This window comes from Aythya fuligula, chromosome 23, assembly GCF_009819795.1.
Source record: "Aythya fuligula isolate bAytFul2 chromosome 23, bAytFul2.pri, whole genome shotgun sequence".
NCBI lineage: Eukaryota > Metazoa > Chordata > Aves > Anseriformes > Anatidae > Aythya > Aythya fuligula.
This window is the reverse complement of record NC_045581.1, coordinates 6,218,919-6,244,805: the sequence shown is the minus strand read 5'-3', so window position 1 is coordinate 6,244,805 and position 25,887 is coordinate 6,218,919. Positions and strand designations below refer to the sequence as shown.

Here is a 25,887-nt window from a genome sequence, read left to right as displayed (position 1 = left end):
GCCTCCCTGCTGCCAGCCCTGGCACTTGGACCCCCCCCTTCCTCTCCGTATCCTCCTGGAGGCCCCCAGCCCTTCGCATGGTGCCAGGGCAGGAGGGAGCTGGTGGCAGGGGGAGCCGTGGCCGGCGGCACTGCAGCTGCTTGCAGGAGGCTCTGGGAGAGCAGGGGGAGCAGCCACAGCCCCTGCGGTGCCTGGCTGGGGGCTCCTTGCCCCCGGGGACCCCACAGCTGCTGGGGGGGGGGGCAGGCACACGGCACACGCTGTTCCCTGGCAGAGCGTAATCCCTAATCCCGGCGGAGATTTCGCTGTGCCGTCTCCCGGCCTTGCTTTTGGAGCGGAGTTTTACCAACAGCAGTTAAGTAAAATAAATAAAAGGGCCTGCGCTTGCCAGTGATAGCGGGGCTGAGCCAGTGATTGGCAAACCCGCACCATTAATTAGGGCTCCGCGCCGCTGCCAGCCTGCGTGCTTCAGGAAAGGTGGTGGCAGCGAGCCGGGGAAGCCAGCGGGAGAGGGAGAGCAAGCGGGGGAGCGCGGAGACGTGCGGGCAGGGGAGGGGGAAAACGTGGTCCGAGGTGCCGGGGGGGAGGTCGTGCAGCTCCTGCGGGGAGCTGCGTGGAGACGCCAGCTCCCTGCCGAGCGCACGTGCGAGTGTGCAGCAGCACGAGCCGCACACCCACGGGTGTGCATGACGCTGGAGGAAGCTGCGTTTTCGGGGGGCGAGGGCTGGCGGCTGGGATTTCGGTGGAGTTCATCCGGCACGTTCTCCTGCTGAAGCTCAGAGCGTTAATTAGGGGATGGAGAGGCAATGCTAGTGCCGGGGGCTCGGTGCCGGGGTCCCCGTGCCGTGAGGACGGGCGCAGGGAGCAGCGGGGCCCAGGAGCCCTCGCAGGCGGAGGGGCTGAAGGCAGAGGCGGCTTTGAAGCTCCCTTTTAACCACGAGCAACGCTCCTGGGGATGGGAGGAGGGCAGGCTCACGCTGCGGGGGCTCAGCAGGAGCTGTCAGAGCGCTGCGTTTGCCTCCGGTCACCTCTGGGCAGCTGCGAGGTGCTCGGGTGTGATGGAGCGCGCCTGGCGCCCGGCAGCCGTGTGGGTGTGCGTCCATCCCGGCCGTGCCGAGCCGTGCCGAGCTGAGCCATGCTGAACCGAGCCGTGCCGAGCCGTGCCACCTGCCAGCCTGCTTCTCCCCACGGCGTTGCCTTGCGGCACGGAGCGGAGCTGCTCCCGCAGTGGCCGGGCGCCCGGTGCTGCAGGACTGCCCGGCCCCCTGCTAGCCCTCGCGCCCTTGTCCCGAGCCACCCTCGCCTCCAGAAGTCTCACGGTTCGTATACTTTAGTGAGCCTATTAAAAGAACACTGTCGGGTTAAAAACCGTGTCTCTTAAAACCCAAATCTCCTTTACTTTGCTATTAATCGTTTCTCAGATTATTAATGCCGGCAGGGCTTAGTGCCGCCCATTGATCGCTTTTGGGGCTGTTTGTTTGTTTCTGCTCTCACCAGGCTCAGTGGGGCCGCAGCTCCCGGCCCCCTCACCCCAACCCCGGGGCCGCTGGTGCCTGCGGGCTGGGCAGGCTGGAGCTGCCCCAGACCCCCTCCGAATCACCCTAAATGCGAAGATCTTCGGGGAAACAACCTGTTTGTGTGGCGCGAGCACGCCTGGGGCGGTGCGGCGAGGAGCAGTGCCTCCTCCTGCCGTGCTGTGGCTGCTGTGCAGGGAGAGGCGAGCCCCGGCCACATCCTGCAGGTCTCCGGAGCCCGGCTGGATGTGGGCACCCGGCGGCGATGGAGCGGTGCCCGCGCTCGGAGCGGGGCCGCTGCTCCTCCCTCCGCGGCGCGGCCGCGAGCCGGGGCTGTCATTCCCTCACCAGCACTCGCAGGCTCTGTGATGGCTCTTTAAAAGCTTTAATTAAAAACCCAGCCCTCCCCTCAGCCCAGGCGGGGAACAAAGGGAAATGAGAGGGGCTGGAGCAGGCTGCAGCGGGTGCCTGAGCGTGCCAGCAGTGCCAGCCGTGCTGCGGGCAGCAGCAGCAGCAGCTCCTGTGGCCCAGCCGGGCGCTCGGATGCAGCACATCCCTGGGGGCAGCCGGGGCCCCCCGAGCCCGTGGCCACCGGCATGGCGAGGAGCGTGCTGGGGGCTCTCCAACACCAGGGCCGGGGCCGTTTTGGAGCCACCTGGGCCATGGGCAGCGGGGCCGGGGGCACCGGAGCAGGCGGACGGCGACGCTGCAGGGCACCAGGTCCTCGCCGCGGTGCCAGGTAGGGGGAGCGTTGGCTTCAGCCCCGTCCCCTCCCCCTTTCCCCGAGCCTTTTGGCAGCGCTGCCCCCCTGCTAGCCCCCCGCCGGGTCTCTCGGTGCCCCCGCCGCTCGGTTTCTTCTCGGGCCCAGCTTGCAGCTGGGTGAAATATTTTCACTGCAGCAGCGGCAGCAAACGCTGCGGGGAGCGGGGCTGGTGCTGAACGAGCCGAAACGGATTTGATCGGCTCTTAACGAGCCCCGGCCTTTTGGCAGCAGCTGCGGCAGCGCTGCGAGGGCGCATCCTGACCCCGCCGTGGGTTTGGGGTGGGGGAGGCTCCCCGCGGTCCGGAGCTCCTGCCCGGCTCTTTTTGGGGGCGGCGTGGTTAAACCGCGAGGAGCCCGGGGAGTGCGGCAGCCCGGCTGTGCCGTGGTGGCAGCGGGTGGCAGCTGTGCCCCGGGTGGGCAGCGGGGCCGAGCAGCCCCTCTCTCGCCGCTGCCAGGCGAGGGAAGCAAGCTCCATCTTGTGTCCCTGCCAGGCTGCGGGAGCCCCGCGAGCTGCAGAGCGGCAGCGTGTCCCTGCCTGACCTCCTCCTCCCCCTCCCTTGCTTCCTCCCGCCCCTCCTCCTCCTCCTCCTCCTCGTCCCTTGGCTTCTTGCTCCCCTCCCCGAGCAGCACAGGGTGGGGATCCTCTGGGGGACCCCAGGTCTTTAATGCTTCAGGAGCCCCAGCAGGGACCTGGTGCAGCTCCGGCCACCCCTTGGCTCCCTGCTTTGGGGGTTCCCCCGTTGAACCAGGCTGGAAATGTCCCTAGGAGAGGGGGTTCCCCTTCCCCCCGACCTCCCCTACTTACATCTGGGGTCGCTCCTGGATCCGGCCACCCGCCTGGCTGCTCCCCGTGCCACCAGCTCCTCCCTGCCCCTCTGCCTTCCTCCCCGTGCCCACAGGCTGCTGGTGGGGCTGGGTACCCCCACGGAGCCCCCGCACCATCGGGGTGGCAGGAGCAGCGCCCGCCTGTTGCACGGGAGCCGGGTTATTTTTAGCTCCCTAATGTGCCCGTCGCGGCGCTGGCGCAGGCACAGCCGAGGCTCAGGGCTCCCTTCCCATTTTGCAGGGCTGCCAGCGGTACCGGGGCCTCGGCCGGGGGGGGGATTTGGGATCAGGAGAGGTTGCTTTGGGATGGAGAGGAGCCTGGGTTAGCCCGGGGGCCAGGGGCCACCTCCCCAACCTCGCTGGCCGCCCCCTGGCCCGCGGAGCGGTGCCGCCACGCGCTTGGTGGCCTTGGCCTCTGTAAAGCCACGCTCTGGTCCCACTTAATAAGGCCACCGCATGCATTATTTTATTAATGAGTTATTAAAAAGCTATCCGCAGTGGTGCTGCTGCATACCCGGCGTGCTTCCCAAGAAATACGTGCTTTAACGATCGCTCGCCCCGTGCCGGGCTCTCGCAGCAGGCAGGGGGGGTGCCCCACTGGGGGGTGCCCCAGCTCATCGCCTCGGGCTCCTCCAAGCACCCACCCTGACCCCGAGCAGCCCCGGGGGGGACAGGAACAGCCCCAAAGCTTTTCATAGCCTGGTCCATGCAGGCACTGCCTGGTGGCTCCTGGCCCAGGATGCGCAGGGCGAGCGGTGGCTTGGTGGCCCTGGCACCGAGTGGCCACTTGCCACACGGCCGCTGCCCTCGAGTGAGCGGGAGCGGGGTCTTTTGGGGGGCTGTGGGATGAAGCCCCCATCCCGTGATGTGTGCTGAGGGCACGGGGGCCAGCTTGGCAGAACCAGGGGACGGGGCAGGGGGCACCGATGGCTGCCCCTGGGGGCTGGGGGCACCCTGGGCACTGCTCCAACGGTGTCCGGGGCTCGGTGCAGGGCGCTGCCCCCCACCCCGTGCCGTGGCTCCCGGTAAGCATCCGTCTGTCCGTCTGCCCCTCTGTCTCTCCCCCCAGGGCAAATGCCATAGGATGACCGCTGCTGGTCCCCTCTTACTGGCTGTGATTTCGTCTGTCCTGTGGCTCACGCGGGGCTTCGACCCGGCTCCCAGCGCCTGCTCCGCCCTGGCCTCCGGCGTCCTGTACGGCTCCTTCTCGCTCAAGGACCTCTTCCCCACCATCTCCTCCGGCTGCTCCTGGACCCTGGAGAACCCCGACCCCACCAAGTACTCGCTGTACCTCCGCTTCAACCGCGAGGAGCAGGTCTGCACCCACTTCTCGCCCATGGTGCTGCCGCTCGACCACTACCTGGCCAACTACACCTGCGACCCGCGCGGCGAGCCCGCCAGCCCCCCGCCCTCCCCGCGGCGGCCGCAGGAGGAAGAGGAGAAGGAGGAAGAGGAGGAGGAAGAGGGCGAAGCCGAGCTGGAGCTGTGCGAGGGCGCGGGGCCCTTCACCTTCCTGCACTTCGACAAGAACTTCGTGCAGCTCTGCCTGGCGGCCGAGCCCGAGGCGGCGCCGCGCCTGCTGGCCCCCCAGGCGCTGGAGTTTCGCTTCGTGGAGGTGCTGCTCATCAACAACAACAACTCCAGCCAGTTCACCTGCAGCGTGCTGTGCCGCTGGCTCGAGGAGTGCCTGCAGGCACCCGGCACCCGCCGCTGCGGCCTCACCCACGCCGGCTGCAGCTGCCAAGCGGAGAGCCCCCCGGCACCGCGCCGCAACGGCTCGGGGCACGGCGCCCGCACCCCGACCCCGCTGCCCCCCGCTGCCGCCGCCCCCACCGAGCGCTGCTGCCCCCCCAAGCTGCATTCTGAGAATGCCAACGGGTTCGACCTGCCCGAGGTGCCGCACGGTGAGTGGGGTGCTGGGGGGGGGAGCCCCAGGGGTTGGGGGGCTCCCCTTGCTCCGTGCAGGCTGCCCCGTTGCGCAGGAGGGGGCAGGGGGTGTACTGTGCGCGTGGTGGAGCCATCACAGGATCACAGAATCACAGAATTATAAAATTGTAGAATATCCTGAGCAGGAAGGGACCCAAAAGGACCCTCGAGTCCATCTCGTGGCACCACACCTGCTCCTGGCACAGCACGGAGCCGTGCGCTTCTCACGGAGCCGGGGAGCCGTGCACGGGGTGAATCCTGCCCGTGCCTGCTCCCAGCTCGGGGTGCAGCCCCCCCCTTGAGCAGCAGGCAGGCTCAGCAGAGCTCGCCGTGCCCCACACCAGTCCCTGCTCTGTGCCACGGCTGCTTTAGCACAGCCCCAGGGCTGCTGGGCTGACCGGGAGCGGGAGCAGGAGCAGGAGCAGGAGCAGGAGCGCTGTCACTCTGCATTGCTGGAGACGAGGAAAACAATTTGCAGGTAAAATGACCCCTTCCCATGGCAAATTACCCTTGACTGCTGCAGCCCGGGTGCTTGTTATTCCAGGCAGGATGTGGCGGCACGGCACGGCCGGGCTGTTAACCAGGCGGAATGAAGCCATTTGCTCATTACCAAATTGCAGGAGCCTCGAGTGTGAAGAAAGCAGCCACGCTCGCCCGTGGGCACCGGGCAGCGAGCCGCCGCACCCCGGGGTGTCCCTGCTGGCCCCGGGGGGCACACGTCTGCCCAGATGTTCCCCCCCACACCATCCCCAGGCAGTGCCCCGGGGCTGCAATCCCCAGCTCAGCTGTTCCCGGCCTTTATCCGGGGCGATGCTGTTCCCAGCAGATGAGGTGGCGGTGCTGGGCCGCGTGTCTGTATAATTTCATTGGGTTTTAGCGTTTGCTTCAGGAGCTAAATGTCATTATGGGCAGATCCCCCGAATAAATCCCCGGTCCGTTTCAGCTGCGTGCTTATAAATCGCCTCATCCCGAGGGGAGCTTCTTGATCTGATTTTTTTCTTCCCTTTTTTTTTTTTTTTTCTTTCTTTTTTTTTTTTTTCCCTTTAAGTGCAACCCTGCGTGGAGGATTAAGAGCTCAGGGCCGGGCCCAGGTGCCATCCCTGGGCTCAGCCTCGCTCCCCTTCTGCCCGGGGGTGCTACAGGGGCTGGTTCCTGCTGCACCCTGCATTGGCAGCGGGTGATATCCTCTGATATCGCTTCCTGGGGGGGGGTCTGCACCTCCTGGGGGTGTTAGCAGCAGCGAGCGTGGCTCCAAGAGGGGTGCTGGGGCCACCCTGGGGTGCCGAGCCACCCGCCGGCTCTCCACGCAGCAGCACGGAGGCAGGCTGCGAGGGCGGCAGCCGAGCTCCTGCTCCTTCCCAAATTACGTTTGACATTCAATTAAAACCCCGAGGCACCCAGAGGTAACGAGTTATTGCAGGCGGATCCACGGGGGGCGATTCAGTGGCCTCGGCTGCTCTCGGCGCCCCCCACGCTGTGCGCCCCCCGATCACCCCCCGGGGCTGGAGCACAGAGCGCCCTTCATGGCAGCGAGGGGGGGGCCCGGGGCTCCCACCTGGCCTCCCCCTGGCCCCCCGGGGGGGGGAAAAAAGGGCTCCTTTCAGGGCGGCAGCCAGGGCTGGGGGCTGAATGGCGCCTGTGAGCCGAGCCTTGGCGGGCGCCCAGCGCTGATCTCACCGGCTCTCCTCCGCCGAGCGCCGCAGCCGAGCGGGGGCTGGCGCCCACCCAGCAGCTCCCCGGCCTCCCCGCTCCCACCCTGGTGATGCCACGGGGTCCCCAACCCCGGTGCTGTCCCCTCTGTGCCTGGAAGGGGGGGGACGCACGGCCACGTGCAGCGTGGCACCCGGTGGGCACCCAGTTCGTGCAGGCAGAGTCCCCCGGAGGGGTGGGTGTAGGGTCGGGGCGTTGTGGGGTGATTTGGGGCGCATTGTCCCCGTGCTGTCTGTGTCCAGCTCCCTGAATTTTTGGGGACCCCTTCCAGGTCTCAGCCCTACAGCTTTGGGGCTGGCTCGGGGCCGTGTTGCCCCTTGCACCAAAGCCCCAGCCCCTCAGAAAGCAGCCACCAGGGCGGTGATGCCAGGACGGGGCTTGCAGGGATGCAGCAACCAAGGGGGGCAAAAGGGGGTCCCCAGGAGGACACCCCCTCCCTCGAAGCTGTGCTGTGGGGCACGGCGAGGGGCTCCGGGGCAGGACCCTGGGTGGGTGCCGGGGATGGCTGCAGGCAGGGCCGTGGCGCAGGCGCGGTGCGGTGACAGCCGGGGATTTAGTGCCCTCCCTGGGAAATTGGATTTGGTGCCTGTCGAACACGGCTGGGGAGAGCGGCCTCGTATATCCTCCGGATTTATGGCTGCCCCCAGGCTCCCGCGGTGACGGGCGTAATTCTGCCACGCCGCTCATGGGGACGGGTGGCCCCGTGGCGAGCGTGGCACCGTGCACGGAGAGAACCTGGGGGCAGCCCCCAGCACCCCCCCCGGCCCCTGTGGGGTGCCCCGAGATGAGCCGAGGGACGCAGCCGCCCCGTCCGTGGAGGAGCCTGAGCATGGTGCCGGGCTCAGGCAGGGTCACTCCGAGCTGAAGGCAAAAGTCGGTAAATTTGGGTCTGTTTTACAGCACCAATAAGTGTCAGCGCAGTCCCTGCACCTGCCTGGGGCTCGTATATCACCTCTGGGTGTGTTACAAAAGGGGCCGCAGCCTGCCCAGGGCACGGCTGAGTGCCCCCTGCCCGTGCCAGGTGTCCCCGTGTCACCTCCCTCCGTCCCTCGGGGACATCACCGTGCCCTGCTGGCTGTGCCGGGGCAGCTCAGCGAGGTGCTTCGGGCTCTGTGTGCTGCCTGCCCACCCTCTGCGATGCCCAGGGGGGACACAAGTGATGTCTGGGGGGGGACACGGGTGCTACCCAGCCCCAGTGTCACCACACCATGCCCAGGAGCGTGTCGGTGTCCTGGGGACGGGGATGAGGGACACGGGGGTGGTCCCGGGGGGCCGGGCAGGAGGAAGGCAGGGCAGGTTGCCCCCCGCGCCCGCAGCGCGTGCCTCTCCGCCGAGCCCTCCACATGCCAGTTAATTTCACGCCAAGTGCTCTTGATGGATCTCTTGTTATTTTTGGTGAGCTGAGCCATAAATTTGTGCCACCTCACTGCAGCAATCTGTTAAGTGGGGCCGGGAGGAGCACCGCTGCGCTCCGCTAGCCGCGTGCCACGGGGGCGCGGGCACCCCGGGGATAGGGGTACCCTAAAGTGCATGGGTTTATTCCAGCCCAAATCCCCAAAAAGCAGCAGCTGGCAGAGCTGTGACATGTTTTGGGGGGTGACGAGTGTGCCGGGCCATCTCTAGCCTTCAGGAAGCCCCGTGGCATCCCTGTCCCAACCTTAAAACATCGCTTGGCTCACAGCATCCCGGTCCCATTCCTGCCCCTGCCCCCTCTCACCGGAGCCCTTCTCTCTTCCAGGCAATGCGGTTGAGGAGAACCAGAAGGTGAAAACCCAGTGGCCCCGGTCGGCAGACGAGCCGGGGGTCTACATGGCCCAGACAGGTACCGGGGACGGGGGCAGGGGGCGTTGGGCTCGGCCGTGGGCAGGGCGGCGGAGACAGAGTGACTTCCTTTGCTTCCTGCCCACGGACTGACTTAATTTGCTCCATTTATACATTTTTTAATTTTTTTTTTCCCTTTGCACCTTCCTCTGAGGGTTGTAAAGCAGGGAAGAAAAAAAAATCCATTAATTGTTTCGTTCAAATGTATTTATTTGGCAAATTCATCTGGGTAATTTGAGCGTGCCGCTGCCCCTCCCCGGCACCCCCTGATTTATGGGTCGAGGGCTCGCAGGCTAGAGGGGAGATGGATGGCTCGGGGCCGGGCCGTGTGCCTGGCATGCCGATCTGCTCCCCGCTGCGCTCGGCTTCTCCTGGGTCCTGAGGTGTTGGGCAGGGCCATGGGGCCACCTTGGCCATCCCAAATGCCAGCCCTGGCCCCCAGCCCAGCTCAGCGGGCTGTACTGGTTCCCAGCCCTGTTTCCAGCCTGGCCAGGGGGAACCAGGACCCCCATGGGGTGAACGGCCCCGTCCTGAGCCCCCACCTCACCCTGGGCTTCCTGTGGGGCACAGAGCTGCTGGCGGGCACGGGCACCTCGGTGGGAGCAGAGCCCGTCTGCGGGACAAACCCTCCCCTTCAGAGCCCTCCCCTGTGTCTTCCTTTTTAATTTAAACCGAGGGCCTTTTCCCCTGCCCTGCCCAAGGGCTTCAGATAGATCCTCAACCTTAATAAGAGCCAGGTGCTTGGAAATGTCAGCACCGCGGCTGCGCGGCGAGGGCGAGCGGTGCCGCCTGCGCCGGGCTCCTTTGGGCACCCGGGGGTTGCCCAAGACCCTGTCCCGGGTCACATCCTGCACCCAGGACCCTGTGCCGGGCCAGATGCTGTGCCTGGGGTCCCTGCTCCGGGTTTGGAGGGCGGCAGCACCGTGCTGGAGGCTCCTTTGCCCTGCCTGCGCCCTCGGTGCCGCGGCACCCTCGGCACCTCGTCCTCGCTGCTCCCGGGGCCGGTGGGGACCCCGCGGGCTCCCCGGGCAGCCCCCAGCCCTCACCCCACGTCTCCCCCCAGGGGACCCCGCGGCCGAGGAGTGGTCCCAGTGGAGCGTCTGCTCCCTGACGTGCGGGCAGGGCTCCCAGGTGCGGACGCGCTCCTGCGTCTCCTCTCCCTACGGCACGCTGTGCAGCGGGCTGCTGCGCGAGACGAGGACCTGCAACAACACGGCCACCTGCCCAGGTACCGGGGGGCACGGGGGGGGTTTTCAGGGCCGGGACAGGGGTGGGGGACACGTGGGGACACGTGCTTGCGTGGGGGTCTCTCGGTGGCGTGGAAAATGGGGGTGCCTGGGGGTGCGCAGGGAGGGTGGCTTCATGCAGCGGGGGCAGCAGGAGGAGCCCACCAGCTCTGCCCCCGTTGTGTCCCCTCCCCTGCTGCGGCAGCTCTCGGGGGTCCGTGGGGGGAGGCACCTGCAGGATGTGCCCCCCGTGTCCTGCCTGCCTTGCCCTGCTCCTCTTCATCCTCATCTCCAGAGGATGCCGAGAAACTCGGGGCTTCCCCGGGGAAGTTTGGAGCTGGGGGAGAGGCAGGGGCTGGAGGGAGCCTGTGCCGTGGGGCTGGGGCCAAGGGGACTCGTGCGGGGCAGAAGGTGGCCGAGCTGCTCCAGCACGGTCCTGAGCAGGAATGAGCAGGATGGACGCCTGCGGTGGCACCAGCAGTGCCCTGCCTGTCTGTCTGTCTGCCCACAGCGGGGTCCGTGTGTCCTGTGTGGGACCGCGGGGACCGGTGGGACCTCGGGGTGCAGCCGCGCCACCCCATCCTCTGGTTCTGGGGGGCTTTGCACCCCATAACACGTGGGTGCTCCCCTTGGTGTGGGGGCACTGGGGCTGCTGGGGCCATCTCGGCTCGCAGAGCATCCTTTAGGACGCCTGGGAACCCCGAGTGCTTCCCGAGCGAGCTGAGCTTGTGAGTGCCACGTGTGCAGGGGCTGTGCCCACTGCCTCAGTGCCAGGGCGAAAGAGGCTGTGCCAGGGCGAGTGACAGCACCACCGGTGCCTGCTCAGGGCCTTTGGGGCGTGAAGATTGGGAAGGTGCCGGTGCCGCAGGGCGAGGAGGGGAGCGGGGCCCATGCCCAGCCCTGCCGCGGAGCCGCGGCCGCGGGCACGAGGGGTCTGCGCCGCCCAGGACCCCTTTGGTGCCAGGAGGGAGGCGCAGGGGAGGCTGCAGCCCCCCCGCGGGGCCGTGCCGTGACGGCGCTGTGCTGTGTTGCAGTTCACGGCGCGTGGGAGGAGTGGTCCCCGTGGAGCCTGTGCTCGGTGACCTGCGGCCGAGGGGCCAGGACCAGGACGCGGCGGTGCGTGGCCCCGCGGCACGGAGGGAAAGCCTGCGAGGGCCCCGAGCTGCAGGCCAAGCCCTGCAATATCGCGACCTGCCCGGGTCAGTACCGCTCCCCCCCTCTCCCCCTGCTCCCTCCCGGCCTCGTCCCCAGCCCTGGGACGGCCGGGGAAAGCCACGAGCCGGGGAGCCAGGGCTTTGCTCCCGGTGCCGGGGCTGCAGTGGCGCACGGGACGGGCGGTGCGGCCGCTGTGGCACCGCCACAGGGACCTGGCACAGCCCAGGGGCACGGGGGGGGCGATGGCACGGGCTGCACCCTCCTGCCCCTATGGAGAACCAGCTCCGTTGGCCGCGCAGGGGGACCTGGAGCCCCCCGCCACGGGCAGGAGGGGACAGCCCCCGGGGCGTGCTGGCAGCTGGGGTGACATGGGGACGTTGTGGGGCACCGGGAGGGGTTGTGGGGTCTGTGTGTGTGCGCGGGTGGTGGCGCCGTCGCTGTTTCTTCATTCTCCTGGCACAATCCCAGCCGGGGAGGCTGTTTTGGGGCCAGCAGGCTGTGGGGGCATCCCGCGTGCAGCCTGGCGAGGCTGGAGGCGGGCTGGGGGCACGAGGAGCAGGGGAGCCCCTGGGCTCAGGGTGCACCCACCCTGCAGCAGCTGTGGCAGGGCCGTGTCCCCGCGGCACGGGGCTCTTGCCGTGCACCCTGCCTGCCCGCAGAGCCGCTGCCAGAGCCACAGGAGCTCCAACAGCTCCTTCCCCACCAGCCCCAGCCCCCACAGCAGCGCTGGGGCTCTGGGGTTCGGCGTGGAGCAGCTCTGGGATCTCCCAGCGGGTCCCACGGGGTGCACCTGATGGTGCTGGGCGCCGTGGTGCTGTAGGATCAGCCGCTACGGGGCCGGGGGGGCCGATCCCAGTGATGGGACCCCCTTGGTTGGGTCAGGGCTGGGCGCTGCCCGCTCCGGGTTTCGGCACGCGGGGCCGGCACGTGGCTAGGCTGGACCCGTTGCACGGGGAGCGGGGGGCACGGGCGGCGGGGAGACGGTGCCAGCGGCCCCGCTGGGGGGGGGCACACTGATGCCGCTGTCTTCGTTGTCCCCGCAGTGGAAGGGCAGTGGCTGGAGTGGGGCGCCTGGAGCCGCTGCTCCGTCACCTGCGCCAACGGCACGCAGCAGCGCACGCGCAAGTGCAGCGTCTCGGCCCACGGCTGGGCAGAGTGCCGGGGGGCCCACGCCGACGCCCGCGAGTGCTCCAACCCCACGTGTCCCAGTAAGGCCCCCGCGCGCTGGGGAGGGAGAGGGGGGTGAAGCTGGGGGGGGCACGGCACGGTGCGTCGTGGCACGGCGCATCGGATCCCAGCCGGGCTGTGAGTCTGCCTTAAAGCTGATGCGGTGTCACCCGTGGTGATGCCAGGCTGCTGGCACACTGGGGTGTCACCGTTTGGTGCCACCGTCACTGATGCCAGGCTCATGGCACCCTTTGGTGTCACTCTTGGTGACGTGGTGGTGCCGGTGGTGCCAGCGACCGCCCCCTTTGTGCCGGTCGCTGCCCCCAGACGTGTCCCAGCTGGAGGAGGAGGTGTCCGTGCTGGGCGTCCCTGCTGGCTCCCAGCTTTGTGCTGGGAGCTGTGGGGAGCTGTCGGTGTGCTCCTGGTGTGCTCTGGGTGTGCGAGCTCTTGTGCACGTGCCCGGGGCAGCTCGGTGCCCGTCCCACCACCCTGCTGCCTGCTGGGGCGCAGGGATGGGGACACGGGGCACAGGGAGTCAGCCAAAGGGCAGACCCCGTCCTCCTCCTGCCCTTCAGTCGCTGGCACAGAGGGAGGTGGGGGCTGCCCCGTGCCAGGGTGCCCCTGGGCTGCTGCACGGGGGCGTTGGTCTGGTTGGAAGGAGATTTTAAGCCATCGATCCGGGGATTTAATCCCCGCGGAGCTTTCCCCCCGCGGCACGGCGAGCAGCCGCAGCAGCACGGTGCCACCAGCCCTGCCCCGTCCCTGTCCCCCACCCACCCACCCACCACGCCGAGCCGGCCGTCCCGCGGCCGGGGGCCCCCACCGTGTCCCTGCCCCGCAGCCGACAGCAAGTGGGGCCCCTGGAACCACTGGAGCCTCTGCTCCAAGACCTGCGACACGGGCTGGCAGCGCCGCTTCCGCATGTGCGAGGGCACCGGCGTGCAGGGCTACCCCTGCGAGGGCACGGGCGAGGAGGTGAAGACCTGCAACGAGAAGAAGTGCCCAGGTACGGGGCAGCCCCCGGCGCCCACCCCCGGTGCCCGTGCCGCCCCTGACCCCTTCCTCTCGCCCCCCAGCCTACCACGAGATGTGCAAGGACGAGTACGTCATGCTGATGACCTGGAAGAAAACCGCCGCCGGGGACGTCATCTACAACAAGTGTCCCCCCAACGCCACGGGTGAGGGGCACGGGGAGGGTGGTCCCCAACCAATTCCGCCCCCCCGGGGGAGCTGCAGGGGACCGGGCGGAGGTGGGTGATGGGGACGTGGCTCCTGTGCTGCCCTCGAGCCCCCCCCCCCGCCCCTTGTGTCCCACACAGGGTCCGCCAGCCGCCGGTGCCTGCTGAGCCCCCACGGGGTCGCGTACTGGGGTGTGCCCAGCTTCGCCCGCTGCATCTCCCACGAGTACCGATACTTACATCTCTCAGTAGGTGCACGCTCTGGCACGGCCCCCCCCCCTGTCCCCAAGGGGTCCCCAGCCCCTGCTGCCCTCCCCTGCTGTCCCCAACCGGGGCAGGGACCCCCTCGCCATTCTCTCAGGGGGGTTAATTCGTTGCCCTGGGGGTGCTGGCACCAGTTGGATGCCACGTGGGGACACAGACGGGTCCCTGGGTAGGGCTGGGAGGGAGGGAGGCTGGGAAGGACCCCCCCAAATCCCCTTATCCCACTACTGCCCAAATCTTTGCAATTAACTCCGCAGTGCCCCTGGCTCTGGGCGCGGCGAGGGGTCGGGGGCACGGTGCACCTCGGGGGGGGGTGCTGGCAGCGGGGTGACACCCGTGTGTGTCCCCCCCCCCTATCCAAGCTGCGGGAACACCTGGCCAAGGGGCAGCGGGTGCTGGCGGGCGAGGGCATGTCGCAGGTGGTGCGGAGCCTGCTGGAGCTCATGGCCCGCAAGACCTACTACAGCGGGGACCTGCTCTTCTCCGTGGAGATCCTGCGCAACGTCACCGACACCTTCAAGAGGGCCACCTACACCCCGTCCTCCGAGGACGTGCAGGTACCGAGCCGGGGACGTGGTGGAGGGGGGAGCACCCCGGGGAGAGGGGGTGGCAGCGGTCGGTGTCCCCCCCCCAGCCCCGCTGACCCCCGTCCCCGCAGCGCTTCTTCCAGGTGGTGAGCTACATGGTGGACGCGGAGAACCGGGACAAGTGGGAGGACGCGCAGCAGGTGAGGGGCGAGGGGCTCGGGTGGGTGGTTGGGGTGGCCACGGCGTGTGTGTGCCCCCCCCCGTGGACACCCCCCCGAGCTGCTCGCTCTCCCGCAGGTCTCTCCCGGCTCCGTGCACCTGATGAAGGTGGTGGAGGACTTCATCCACCTGGTGGGGGACGCGCTGAAGGCTTTCCAGAGCTCCCTCATCGTCACCGACAACCTGGGTGAGCGGCGGGGCGCGCGCGGGGGGCGCGCGGGGGGCGCGCGGGGAGCCGGCTGCTGACCCCCGCTGTGCCCCGGCAGTGATCAGCATCCAGCGCGAGCCCGTCTCCGCCGTCTCCAGCGACATCAACTTCCCCATGAAGGGGCGGCGGGGCATGAAGGACTGGGCTCGCAGCTCCGAGGACAAGCTCTTCATCCCCCGGGAGGTGCTGAGCCTCGCCTCTGCCGGTACGGCGCGCGGCATCGGCGCGTGGCGCACGCACCCCGGGGCCGCGTGTGTGAACGCCTGGGTGTGCACGCCTGGTGCTGTGCACACGCGTGTGAGCGTGCACCTCAAAGAGGTTGTGTGCGGGTGGGTGTGCGCGTGCGTGAGCGTGAGGCTCTGGGTGTGCGTGGGGGCAGGTTTGTGGCCGGCACATCTGGAAGCGTGTGCGACCGCGTGCGTGTGCGTGCGCACGGGTGGCGTCCTGCCAGCCCTCGGTTCTGCAGCTCCGGGTGCCAGCACCCGTGTCGGAGGGGCGCGTGGCCTCTCCCCCATGCCCCGAGCAGCCCCGTGGGCCTGCCCGTGTCTGCGTCTGCTCGCCAGGTGCACGTGTGCCGCGCGAGCCCCCCCCGTGCGTGTGCCGGGCGCTGGCTCCGCGCCGCTCCCCTCCCTTCCCCTCTCCCTGCAGAGCTGGACGAGTCGTCCCACTTCGTCATCGGGGCCGTGCTGTACCGCACGCTGGGGCTCATCCTGCCCCCTCCCAGGTGAGTGGGGCCGCCCCGCCGCCCCCACGGCGTGTCCCCCTCCGTCCCTGTGACAGCCGCTGCCCCCTCCCCGCAGGGCCCCCCTGGCCGTCACCTCCAAGGTGCTGACGGTGACCGTGCGCCCGCCGACCAAGCCTGCCGAGCCCCTGGTGCTGGTGGAGCTGTCCCACGTCATCAACGTGCGTGTCCCCTTGTCACCGCTCCTGTCCCAGCTCTCCGAGGGCACCGGGGAGCCGGGCAGGTCCCCGGGGGGGTGCCAAGACCCCCCTGGGGGGCTGGCAGCGGGCACGCTGCTCACCCCCCCATCTGTCCGCAGGGCACGTCCCACCCGCAGTGCGTCACCTGGGACTACTCCAGGACGTGAGTGGGGTTTTGGGGGGCAGCGTGGGCAGCCCCACTGAGGGGGGGGTGATGCTGGGAGATGGGGCAGGGCTGTCCCCGTGCCTGGGTGGCACCGAGTCCCCGGGGGAGGGACGTGCACGTGGCCGAGCCCCCCCCCCCAGCTGCGGGGTGATGTTCCAGGTATCGATTTGCTCCCGCGTGCCGCCGAGGCCGGATGCCTCCCGCCTGCCAGATGCAATTTGTTCACACGGGGCTGTGGCAGGAGAGAGGGAAAGTAGGGCACGGCACGGGGGGGGTGCCGAGGGGTGGGGGGCAGCGCCTGCGGGTGCTCTGAGCCTCGGGGTCACCGGTGCAGCCCCGTGGGGAGCCTGGGGCATCTCAGAGCGGATCCTGTAGGGACGGAGAGGAGTGGGGCTGTGCTGAGCGTGGTGGGGCGCAGCCTGCTGGGGACACACGTCCCAGACCGAGGTCCCCATCCCCTGTGGCTGCGTCCCCACGGGGCTCCCCGTCCTGGCACTGTCCCATGCAGGGGTGGCCCAGGAGCCTATACCCCGAAGGTTTGGCTTTGCAGAGGGTCCCTGTGCCGGGCGCAGGAGACCCCTGGGGCTGCCTCAACCCCCCCGGCACTGCCCCAACCCCACTCCGTCCCCACCACCCTCCCCCTGGGCCTGGCCCCCTCCTTCCTGGGGTTTCAGTTTGCGCCCCCCCAGCCTGGATGGGACAATTAGGGACCAAGGCTCGGTGCCGCACAGCTCCCCGGGGAGGGTGGGATCAGCACCTCGGGCCCTGCTGCGGGCTCAGGGCAGGCACCCCGGCCGGGGGCAGCGAAGGGTTAAGCGAGGGGCTGCGTTTGGGTCTGATCACTTCAAATTGCTCGCTCTCCCTCGCTCTCTCGTCCCATTAATCAGGGATCCTGGCTTGGGAAACTGGGACACGGAGAGCTGCCAAACCCTGGAGACCCTCCCGGCGCACACCAAATGCCAGTGCCGCCAGCTCGCCACCTTCGCCGTCCTCGCCCAGCTGCCCAGGGACCTGGTAGGGGACGGGGATGGCGCACGGGGGGGGACACCGGGGGTGGGGGGCGCTCCCTGGGCTGAGGTGGGGGTCCCGGGGCAGGGTGAGGTGCGCAGGGGCTGCAGGGACACGGGTGGCACGGGGGGGAAGTCAGACTTGGGGGGGCTCCCCAAGGAGGGGACCCCTGCGCCCCCGGCACCCTGAGGGTGCCGTGGGGTGGGGGTGGTGCCGCAGGGCTCTGGATCGAGGAGGGGTCAGAGCCACATGGCCCCGGCCCCCCCCACCCCATTGCTATTCCACCCACATCCCCCGTCGGCATGGAGATGGGCACGGGGCCCCGGGAAGGCGCCTCGGCCGCGCCACCGCTCGTCCCCCTCCGTTGGCACACAGGGAGGGGGTCCCAGCCAGGAGGGACAGAGGGGCACGGCAGGGGGCAGGGAGCAGCCACAGGGGGGGCTGGGCTCAGCCTCACCCCCCCCCTCTAATTCTCTGCCAGGCCATGGACCCCTCGGGCACCCCCTCGGTGCCGCTGATGATCGGCTGCGCCGTCTCCTGCATGGCCCTGCTGACCCTGCTGGTGATCTACGCTGCCTTCTGGAGGTGACCGCCCCCGCTGGCTCTGGGGACACTGGGGACCCCGGGGGGGGGCGTGAGAGATGTGGGGAGGGGGCACGAAGGGGGACACGGCGTGAGGAAAAGCTGAGCTCAGCGTGGTTACGAGCAGCGTGCGGGGAAGGGACGCGGGGTGGGAGAGGTGCGCTGCTGTCCCCGGGGGGGACACGGGGTGAGGGGGGGGACACGGGATGAGGAGGGGATGGCCCCACGCTGCTGCCCCCCCCCCCAGGTTCATCAAATCGGAGCGCTCCATCATCCTGCTCAACTTCTGCGTCTCCATCCTGGCCTCCAACATCCTCATCCTCGTGGGGCAGTCCCAGATGCTCAGCAAGGTGGGCGCCGCGCCGCGCCACGGGCTGGGGAGGTGGGGGGGGGGGGGTCCGAGCCCCTTGGGGAATTTGGGGTGGAGTGTGGGGGGGCTTCTCCCAGGGGCAGATTGGATTGGGATTAACTCAATCTGGGGATTAAACTCCCTGCGTGGCGGCGGCTTTGGCACAAGCCCCGGCCTGGCGTGGGAGGTTAACCGGCGCGTGGCCGTGCCGCATCCCCGGCGCAGGGCGTGTGCACCATGACGGCCGCCTTCCTCCACTTCTTCTTCCTCTCCTCCTTCTGCTGGGTGCTGACGGAGGCCTGGCAGTCCTACCTGGCGGTGATCGGCCGGATCCGGACACGCCTGGTCAGGAAGCGCTTCCTCTGCTTGGGATGGGGTAAGGGGGCAGGGGGGGGAGGCACCGCGCACCCTTCCCGATACCCAAATCCCTCCGAGGGAAACCGAGGCGCGGGGGAGCGCAGGCTCCGTACCCCCCACCCCGCCTGGCCCCTTGGTGCCGTGGGGAGCTGCCAAAAGGGTCCTGCTCTCTGTCCCCATCCTTTGGGGGTGTTCTGGGGGGGGGGTCACAGTGCTGCTGCCCCCCCCCCCTGCAGCTCGGCCCCCGTCTCCCCTCCCTCCTCCAGGTTTGCCAGCCCTGGTGGTCGCCGTCTCCGTCGGCTTCACGCGGACCAAAGGCTACGGGACGGCCAGCTAGTACGTGGGGCTGGGGGGGGCGGGGGCGTGGTGGCAGCGATGTAGGGTCAGGGGACGGGGATACGGAGCAGGGGGTGTCGTGTCCCCCCCCCGCATCGCCCCCTGACACCCCCGGTCCCCGCAGCTGCTGGCTCTCGCTGGAGGGCGGTCTGCTCTACGCCTTCGTGGGACCCGCTGCCGTCATCGTGCTGGTAGGCTGCCCCCCCCTCAGACCCCAAAACCCACCCCACAAAGCTCCCCTTTAACTCGGGGGGGGGGTCCTTAACCCCGGCTCTGCACCCCCCTCAACCCCCCCGCCCCCCCAGGTGAACATGCTGGTCGGCATCATCGTGTTCAACAAGCTCATGTCCCGCGACGGCATTTCAGATAAGTCCAAAAAGCAGCGAGCTGGGTGAGTGCCCTGCGCCCCCCCCGGGGCTGTGCCGGGGCCACCGCGGAGCCCCCTCCCCTGCCGTGGGGTCTTTGGGGGGGGTTCGGGGGGGGGGGCAGCTGTGGGGGTCCCTCGGGAGTGGGGGCTGAGCACGGGGCAGACTTCACCGCACCGGTGGGCGGCGGGACCGAGCCCAGCGCAGCCACAGCTGCTTACTGGGAGCTACTGGGGAGGGGGGGGGACACACACACACAGCGGATGGGGAGGGGGCGGCCACCCCGTGCGTCCCCCAGGGCTGGGGGGAGCCGCTTGCTGCGGACCCCCCCGCACCACCAGGGGAGGGGGCTGAGCCCACCCGCCCGTCCCGGCTGCCGCTTGGCCACCCCCGCTCACCATTAACTGCTGTGCCCCCCCCCCCCCGACTAACCCGGCTCTTTCTCTCTCTTTCTTTTTTCTCCCCCCCCCCATTTGCTTTCTGCCCCTGTCCGTCCATCCATCCGTCCATCCATCCATCCATCCTGCCCCCCCCTCATTGCTGTTCCCTCCTCGCCTCTGCCTCCCCGCGTGGCCCTGTCCTGGCCGCGGGGCGCCGGGGGGGGGGGGGTTTTTTTTTTTTTTTTTTTTTTTATTTTTTTATTTTTTTGCCTGGTGGTGGTGGTGGTGGTGGTGGTGGTGGTGGGGGCGCGTAGCTCCAAGCCCCCCCCCTGCGGCAGCCTGCTGCTGAAATGCACCAAGTGCGGCGTGGTGTCCAGCGCGGCCATGACCTCCGCCACCGCCAGCAATGCCATGTTAGTGCCCGCTGCGCCCCCCCCCCACCCCACCCCGAGCACAGCCTGACGCCGGAATTTTGGGGAGGGGGGGGGGGGGCAGTGGGGGGGGTCCTGGTGGGGTGAGGAGAAGGGGTTCGGGTGGGCTCTGGGCACCCCCTTTCCTCCTGGGGATTGGGGTCGGGGGGTCCCGTGGGCAGGCAGGGAGAAGGCTGAGTGCTCGGGGCGGCCCCCCCCCCGGGTGTGGGGGGCACGCGTGTCCCCCCCCCACACCCCCCCGCAGCCATCACGCCCGCATGGCTTCCCGCAGGGTCACCTCATCGCCGCCGCCGGGGTGCGGGGGGCTCAGCCCCTCCTGACCGGGGTTGGGGGGGAGCGGGGAGGGCAGGATGAGGAGGGGGGGGGGGGGGGGTGATGGGAGCATCCCCGGGACCCCTTTGGTGGCATGTGAGCCCCCCCCCCCCCCCGGGGTGCTGGCTGGGCTGTGTGGGGAGGGCTGTGACACTGCCACCCCCACCAGCCTGCTGGCCACGCTGCCAGGGGGTTGGGGTTTGGGTCCCCAAAAATAAGGCTGAAACCCCCCTTCTGCTGGCTGGCTGGGGGGGGGGGGGGGCTGGGGGTCACCCCACGGCCCCCCAGCACCACTGTGGGTCCGGCTCTGCGGGATGGGGGCACGCAGAGCCCCCGTCCCCCCCACCCCAACACGGGCAGTGCCGCCAGCACCCAGCCAGCGCCGGCACGGGGATGCGGAGCAAGAGGGGGGGACGCTCGGTGCCAGGGGGATTTTGGGCACCGGGCTCTGTGCCACGCACGCGTGGGCTCCCTGGAGGGTGAGGGGGGGGTCTCGGGGCTGTGCCGGGGCCGCCCCCGTGGTGGTGGGCTCACCCCCGGCCCTCTCTCCCTGCCCCAGGGCATCGCTGTGGAGCTCCTGCGTGGTTCTGCCTCTGCTGGCGCTGACCTGGATGTCGGCCGTGCTCGCCATGACCGACCGGCGCTCCATCCTCTTCCAGGTCCTCTTCGCCGTCTTCAACTCCGTCCAGGGCTTCGTCATCATCACCGTGCACGGCTTCCTGCGCCGAGAGGTGGGGCGGGGGCACTGGGGGGGGGACGGGATGGGCAGGGACCCCGGCTACGGGGCAGGGACCCCCGGCTTATGGGGTGCGGAGCTGAGGGGGGTGAACCCCACCCCGGGCGCGGGGCCGTGACCGGCTGTGTCCCCGCAGGTCCAGGACGTGGTGAAGTGCCAGGTGGGGGGGTGCAGGGGCGAGGAGAACGAAAACTCCCCCGACTCCTGCAAGAACGGGCAGGTGCAGATCCTGGTGAGTGCGGCAGCGCCGGCGCGGAGCGGGGCAGGGCCCCCTGCACGCCCTGCTGGACCCGGGGCTGCCCAAGATGCATTCACTTCCCCGCCTCTCTCTCTCTCTCTCTCTTTTTTTTCCTCTTCTCCTCTCTCTCTCTGTCTCCCTTTTTTCCCCCTCTTTCTGTGTTTTTATAGACAGATTTTGAAAAGGACGTTGACCTGGCGTGCCAGACAGGTGAGGTCCCCCAGGAAGGTGCTGGGGATGGGGGCGCACGGGGATGGGGACGCGGTGGTGCCACTCCTGGAGGGGCAGGCAGTTTGTGGGGTGGGTGCAGTGCCGGCACAGGGGGGTCTCGGTGCCCTAAGGGCTTTGCAGTGCCAGCTCCGACCCGCTGCCTGCCCACAGTGCTGTTCAAGGAGGTGAACACCTGCAACCCCGCCACCATCACCGGCACCTTGTCCCGCATCTCCCTGGACGGAGACGAAGACCCCAAGCTCAACACCACCTCGGAGGGCGGCCTGGGTTTCTCCAACCTGCCTGGCAACATCCCCGCGCCCAGCATCCTGGTGCAGGTGCCCAAGATGCCCCCCAACGTGGTGGCCGAGCTGGGCGAGCCGCCGGCGCAGCCGGTGGGGCTGGAGGCGCAGGGCCCCGTGTACCTGTGCACCGAGAGCAGCCTGAGGCCCGTGGACTACGGCTGGCTGCGCGCCCCGGAGCCACCCCGGGAGAGCGACTACATGGTGCTGCCGCGCCGCAGCGCCAGCCTCAAGCCCTTCCAGCGGGACGAGGGGCAGCTGGAGGAGGGGGCCCCCGGCGGGAAGGGGCGGCCGGCGGGCGAGGGGGACGCCTACCCCAGCTTCATCTCGGTGGAGCACGTCAACGTGAACCTGAGCCAGCCCTACGGGACGGTGAAGCACCCCTACGGGCTGCAGTTCAAGCAGCACCCCACGGTGCGCCAGATCCTGGCCTCGGAGCTGGCGGAGCGCAGCCGCACCATGCCCCGCACCGTCCCCGGCTCTGCCATGAAAGTGGGGTCCCTAGAGGTGAGCGGGGGGGCCCTGGGGAGCAAAGGGGGACGGGGTGGGGGGCCTGCTGGTGGGCTGGGGGCGTGCATGGGGCTGGGAGCACCTTGGAGAGCACGCGCAACTTGTGTGCGCAGGGTTGCAGAGGTGCCCTGCTCATGTGCTTGCTGCCTGGCATCCCATAACCTGCTCGGGGCTGGCTCGGCTCTGCCTGGGGCTGCTGGGCTCCTCCCCGGCCCTGCAAAGACTTTTTTCCCTTTTTTTCTCCTCCTCCTCCCCGCTGCTCCGGCCCCGTGCACCCCCTGCCAGAGGAAGAGGTTGCGGTACTCCGACCTGGATTTTGAGGTGAGCCACGCAGCGGTGGCACCCGGCACGGGGGGGGGGTGCCCACGGGCTGGCCCCGGCTCTGCCCTGAGCGAGGCTGGGGGAGCAGAAGCCAAGCCCTGAGGAGGTTTACACCAAGCCATAAAAAAGCATTGGCTTTTGATTAAAATGCCAGCTCAGGGTGGGAGAGTTGTAGCTGGCTTTGTGGGAGGAGACGGAGCGTGGCAGCAGGGACTTTGCGTCCCCGTGTGGCCCGGGGATGGGGTCAGGGATGGGGACGGGGATGGGATCAGGGTGTGTGGACACAAAGTGACATCTGTGGGCCCTGCTCTCGCCCTGCAGAAGGTGATGCACACGCGGAAGCGCCACTCCGAGCTCTACCACGAGCTCAACCAGAAGTTCCACACGCTGGACCGGTACCGGGCCCCCGCCGCCGGCACCTCCAAGGTGAGGTCCTGGGGGGGGGGGGGGGGGGGTCGCATCCTGCCTGGCCTCCCCTTTGCATGAATCGGGGTGCTCGGGGCGGGATGGGGGGAGCTGGGGCTGAGCACCACGTCTTGTCCCCAGCGAGAAAAGCGGTGGAGCGTCTCCTCGGGCGGCGGGGAGAAGAGCGCGGCCACGGTGAGTGCCGGAGGCTGGACGGAGGCTGGATGGACGTGGGGGGGCTGTGCCCCAGAGCTGGGGGGCTGGCAGCGTGCACGGCGTGCTCTGCAACCCCAATTTATCCCGCAGGACGGGGCCAGCCCCGATGCGCAGCAGCCGCCGGCCGCGCCGCCCAAGCCCTGGAGCACGTTCAAGGCCATGACCTTGGGCTCCCTGCCCAGCGCCCACCGCGACCGCCTGGAGCTGCGCTGCGCCGACTGGGAGGGGCCCTGCCCCGGCCTGGATGCGGCCGACGGCGACTTCCAGACGGAGGTGTGAGCGGGGAACCCGGCGCCCTGCCCGCTGCCACCTTCACCCGGGGGCACCCCGCAGCAGGAGCAGCCCGGAGACGCCGCCTTCGCTCCGTCCTCCTCCTCCTCCTCGCTCCGGGGGGGGTCCCCGCCTGTGGCCGTGCGGTTCCTCCTCCCCGCTGCTCCCCTTCCCGGGATGTGGGTGCAGAGGGGGGCCACGCGCACCCCCACGCACCCTCACCGATCACTTGCGCACCCGCTCGGCACCCGCCCGGCCGCCCAGGCCCTGGCATCTCCGTTTTTTTTCTACCGGGACGTTTCTTCACGCAGTGCACCGTGTGCACGCGCGCGCGCGCGGCGGCCCCGGGCACCCCCGTGGCCGGGCGCCTTCGCCCCGTGGCCGCCCCCCCTCCCAGCCGTCCCCACCGTCCCCTGTCCCCCCCCCCCCCCTCTTCCACGGGGCAGGTGCTGTCGTTGTTGGAAATAAAAGTTCACTCTCTGTGGTGCCGTGGGGCCGCGGCCGCCGCCTGCTGCTTCGTGTGCCACGCGCCGGGGTGGGGACGGGGTGACGACGGCCACCCCGTGGGGACCCGGGTCCCCGGCACCGATCCTGCTGGCTGGAGATGAGCCTGCTCCCGTGCACTGCTGGGCAAAGGAAGCGTGGTGTTGCAGGAGCTGAGCGGTAAATTACACGGTAATTAATCTGTGAGTACCTTCGGAGGCAATTAACCTGCAGTCGAAGAGGGAACGTGGGGCACCTTGCGCTGCCCCGGCTGTATCGGGGCTGGGGACGGAGGGACCTGGCCATGGGGGGAGAGCTAGGGTGGGACCCAAATTTGGGGCAGCCCCCAGGGAGAGGAGCTCGGGGACTGACAAGGTCTGGGCTGCGCTAACTCCTGGTGTGCACCAGGGGCTCAGCACCGCAGCCCCCCAGCAGCAAGCTCTGTCCACCAGGAGGGCTGTGCCGGTGGGAAGCATCCCCTGGGCACGGCTGGGGGGTCCCTGGCAGAAATCCGGACGTCCCTTGGGGCTCATTTTGGCAGGGACTCGCTTGGCATGGGCTGGGGGGGAGCAGGAAGCACCCCACGGTGCTCCCCTTTTGGACTGGTGCTGTTCCCACGGGGATGAAGCGGGGACCCAGGGTCTCCATAAGGACACTGCCCCGTTTGGGCTGGTGGCCTCCAAGGTGCTGGTTTGCTCCTCACCTCCGTGGCGGTGCTGTGTGGGGCTCTCCAGCTCCCCCCCAGCCTCCCAGTGCCCCACCAGCAGCTTACTGGTTCCCACTGGTGTGTGGCCAGCAGCGGAGTGGTGCCAGGCAGGGGGTGGCTGCGGGCACAGGCGATGCGCACCCAAACGCCCCCAGCCCCTCCCCAAAACAAGGGTCTCTCCTTGGCCCCTGGCTGCCCCATCCCGCGCTAACTGCACGGCCCAGCTCATCCCAGTGCTGCCCAGTTTGGGTCTGGGTGCTGGAGGCTGCAGCGCTGGGAGCAGGGAAGCAGTGAGCCGGCGCTGGGCTGGGGCCAGCTCCAGTTGTGCAACATCTGGGGGCCACGGACAGCACTGGGGGGGGGGGGATCAGGGCTGGGGCTGGGGCAGGGGCTCGGCTGCGGGGCTGGGGCTGGGGCTGAGCCCCCCAGGATGGGGCTGGGGGCTCCGGTTCCCACTTGGTGCTGCTCTCTGCTGTCTTGGCCAGCGCTCCTTTTGCTAAGAATAGCAGCCGCCCGTTCCTTGGGAGCCTTCTCTGCCTCCAACCCGTCCCGTGCTTCGGGGGGGGGGGGACGGGACCCAGGGCCGGCCCCCGCTCCCTTCTTTCCCTCCCCAGCCCGCCGCAAGAAGCAGCGTCAGGGTTTCCTGGGGCATCTGGTGGCAATTAGCAGCTTTTATTACTCATGGAGACGCCATATGCGGTGAGGGAACCGAGCCCGCCCCAGCGGCGCAGGATCCTGGGGGGACAGAGAGGGGGCTGGGGGGGGTTCGTGGTGCTGGCAGCCGTCTATGGGGTCGGGGGTGCGCAAGGAGGGGGTCACCAGCCCCAAATCCTGCGGTGGGCAGGGGGGTTTGTGGCTCCGGGAGGTGCCCAGAGGCTGGGGGCAGCGGGCCCAAAGCTGGGTGCTTGTGGGGGAGATTTGGGGGGGGGAGCAGAGCAGGTTGGAGAGCGCCGGAGCCATTTTCCATCTGCAGCTTCCATCTGAGCCGCTGCGCTCCACGGAGCCGCTCCCCCTGCCAAAAAAACGCTCGGTTTTGGGGGGCGGAAATGATGGAGAAAACACTCGGCGGGCGGCACGGAAAGTTCCTCGCTTGGCTTCCCGGCGCCTCCTTCCCGGCGCTTCCACCAAAAAAAGGGGGAAAGCTGCTGCTGCTTTAGTGCTGCTGCTGCAGCCGCTCGCTGCCAGCCTGGAAAGGAGCCCCCTGAGCCGCTTCCTTCCCGGCAAAAATTGGAATTTAGGGTTTTTTTTTTTTGCCCAGAGCGGTGCCTGAATCCCCGCCGAGCCGCAGGAATTCCCTCCCGCGCCCGGCCTGCCTGCGCTGTGCGGGGCTGCGGGAGCAAGGCCGAGCCGCGGGATGCCCCGATCCCCGGCAAATTGTCTCAAGCTTTTGGAAATTGCAGGGCTCTGTCTCCGGATCGGGTTTCTTGGCCGCTGGCGCTGCTGTTTCTTGGAAATTCAGCTTGCCTCGGCATTTTCCATGGCGGGCCGGGGGGCAGGGGCCCACGGTCTTTTCCCATCCTTGCTCCCCGTGCCTGTTCCCGTCCCCCTGGGCACGGCCAGGATGGGGCCCGGTGCTGAGGAGTTTGGGTTTCTGCTCCAGGGGCTGCCAGCACGGGCTGGAGGCAACTTCACCCCCTTTGCAGAGCTCCAGGCCATCGGCACGGGGGAGAATTTGGCAGAGCGGGGCAAGAAACCAGCCCTGAGCCCGCACCCAGTGCTGGGGGAGCAGGATCCGGACTGGGATGGGGTCTCTGCACTGGGGTCCCTGTGTGCCATCAGG

At 68.9% G+C, this 25,887-nt stretch overlaps 1 protein-coding gene across 1 annotated transcript; it reads left to right on the top strand.

The window, feature by feature from the left end:
- The first annotated feature begins 2,143 nt into the window (after positions 1-2,143).
- ADGRB2 (adhesion G protein-coupled receptor B2) lies at positions 2,144-23,028 on the top strand. The gene is made up of 32 exons (XM_032202120.1): positions 2,144-2,253; positions 4,172-5,006; positions 8,477-8,560; positions 9,623-9,787; positions 10,820-10,984; positions 11,984-12,148; positions 12,949-13,113; positions 13,184-13,285; positions 13,427-13,533; positions 13,912-14,106; positions 14,208-14,276; positions 14,374-14,482; positions 14,562-14,708; positions 15,152-15,227; positions 15,304-15,406; positions 15,544-15,587; positions 16,478-16,604; positions 17,080-17,183; positions 17,428-17,530; positions 17,755-17,905; positions 18,153-18,222; positions 18,347-18,413; positions 18,528-18,613; positions 19,282-19,380; positions 20,270-20,441; positions 20,583-20,678; positions 20,855-20,894; positions 21,066-21,703; positions 21,992-22,027; positions 22,349-22,453; positions 22,574-22,627; positions 22,739-23,028. Exons 2-32 carry the CDS (start codon positions 4,187-4,189, stop codon positions 22,925-22,927), a joined length of 4,653 nt encoding a protein of 1,550 aa, XP_032058011.1. The 5' UTR covers positions 2,144-2,253; positions 4,172-4,186; the 3' UTR covers positions 22,928-23,028.
- Positions 23,029-25,887: the final 2,859 nt, after the last annotated feature.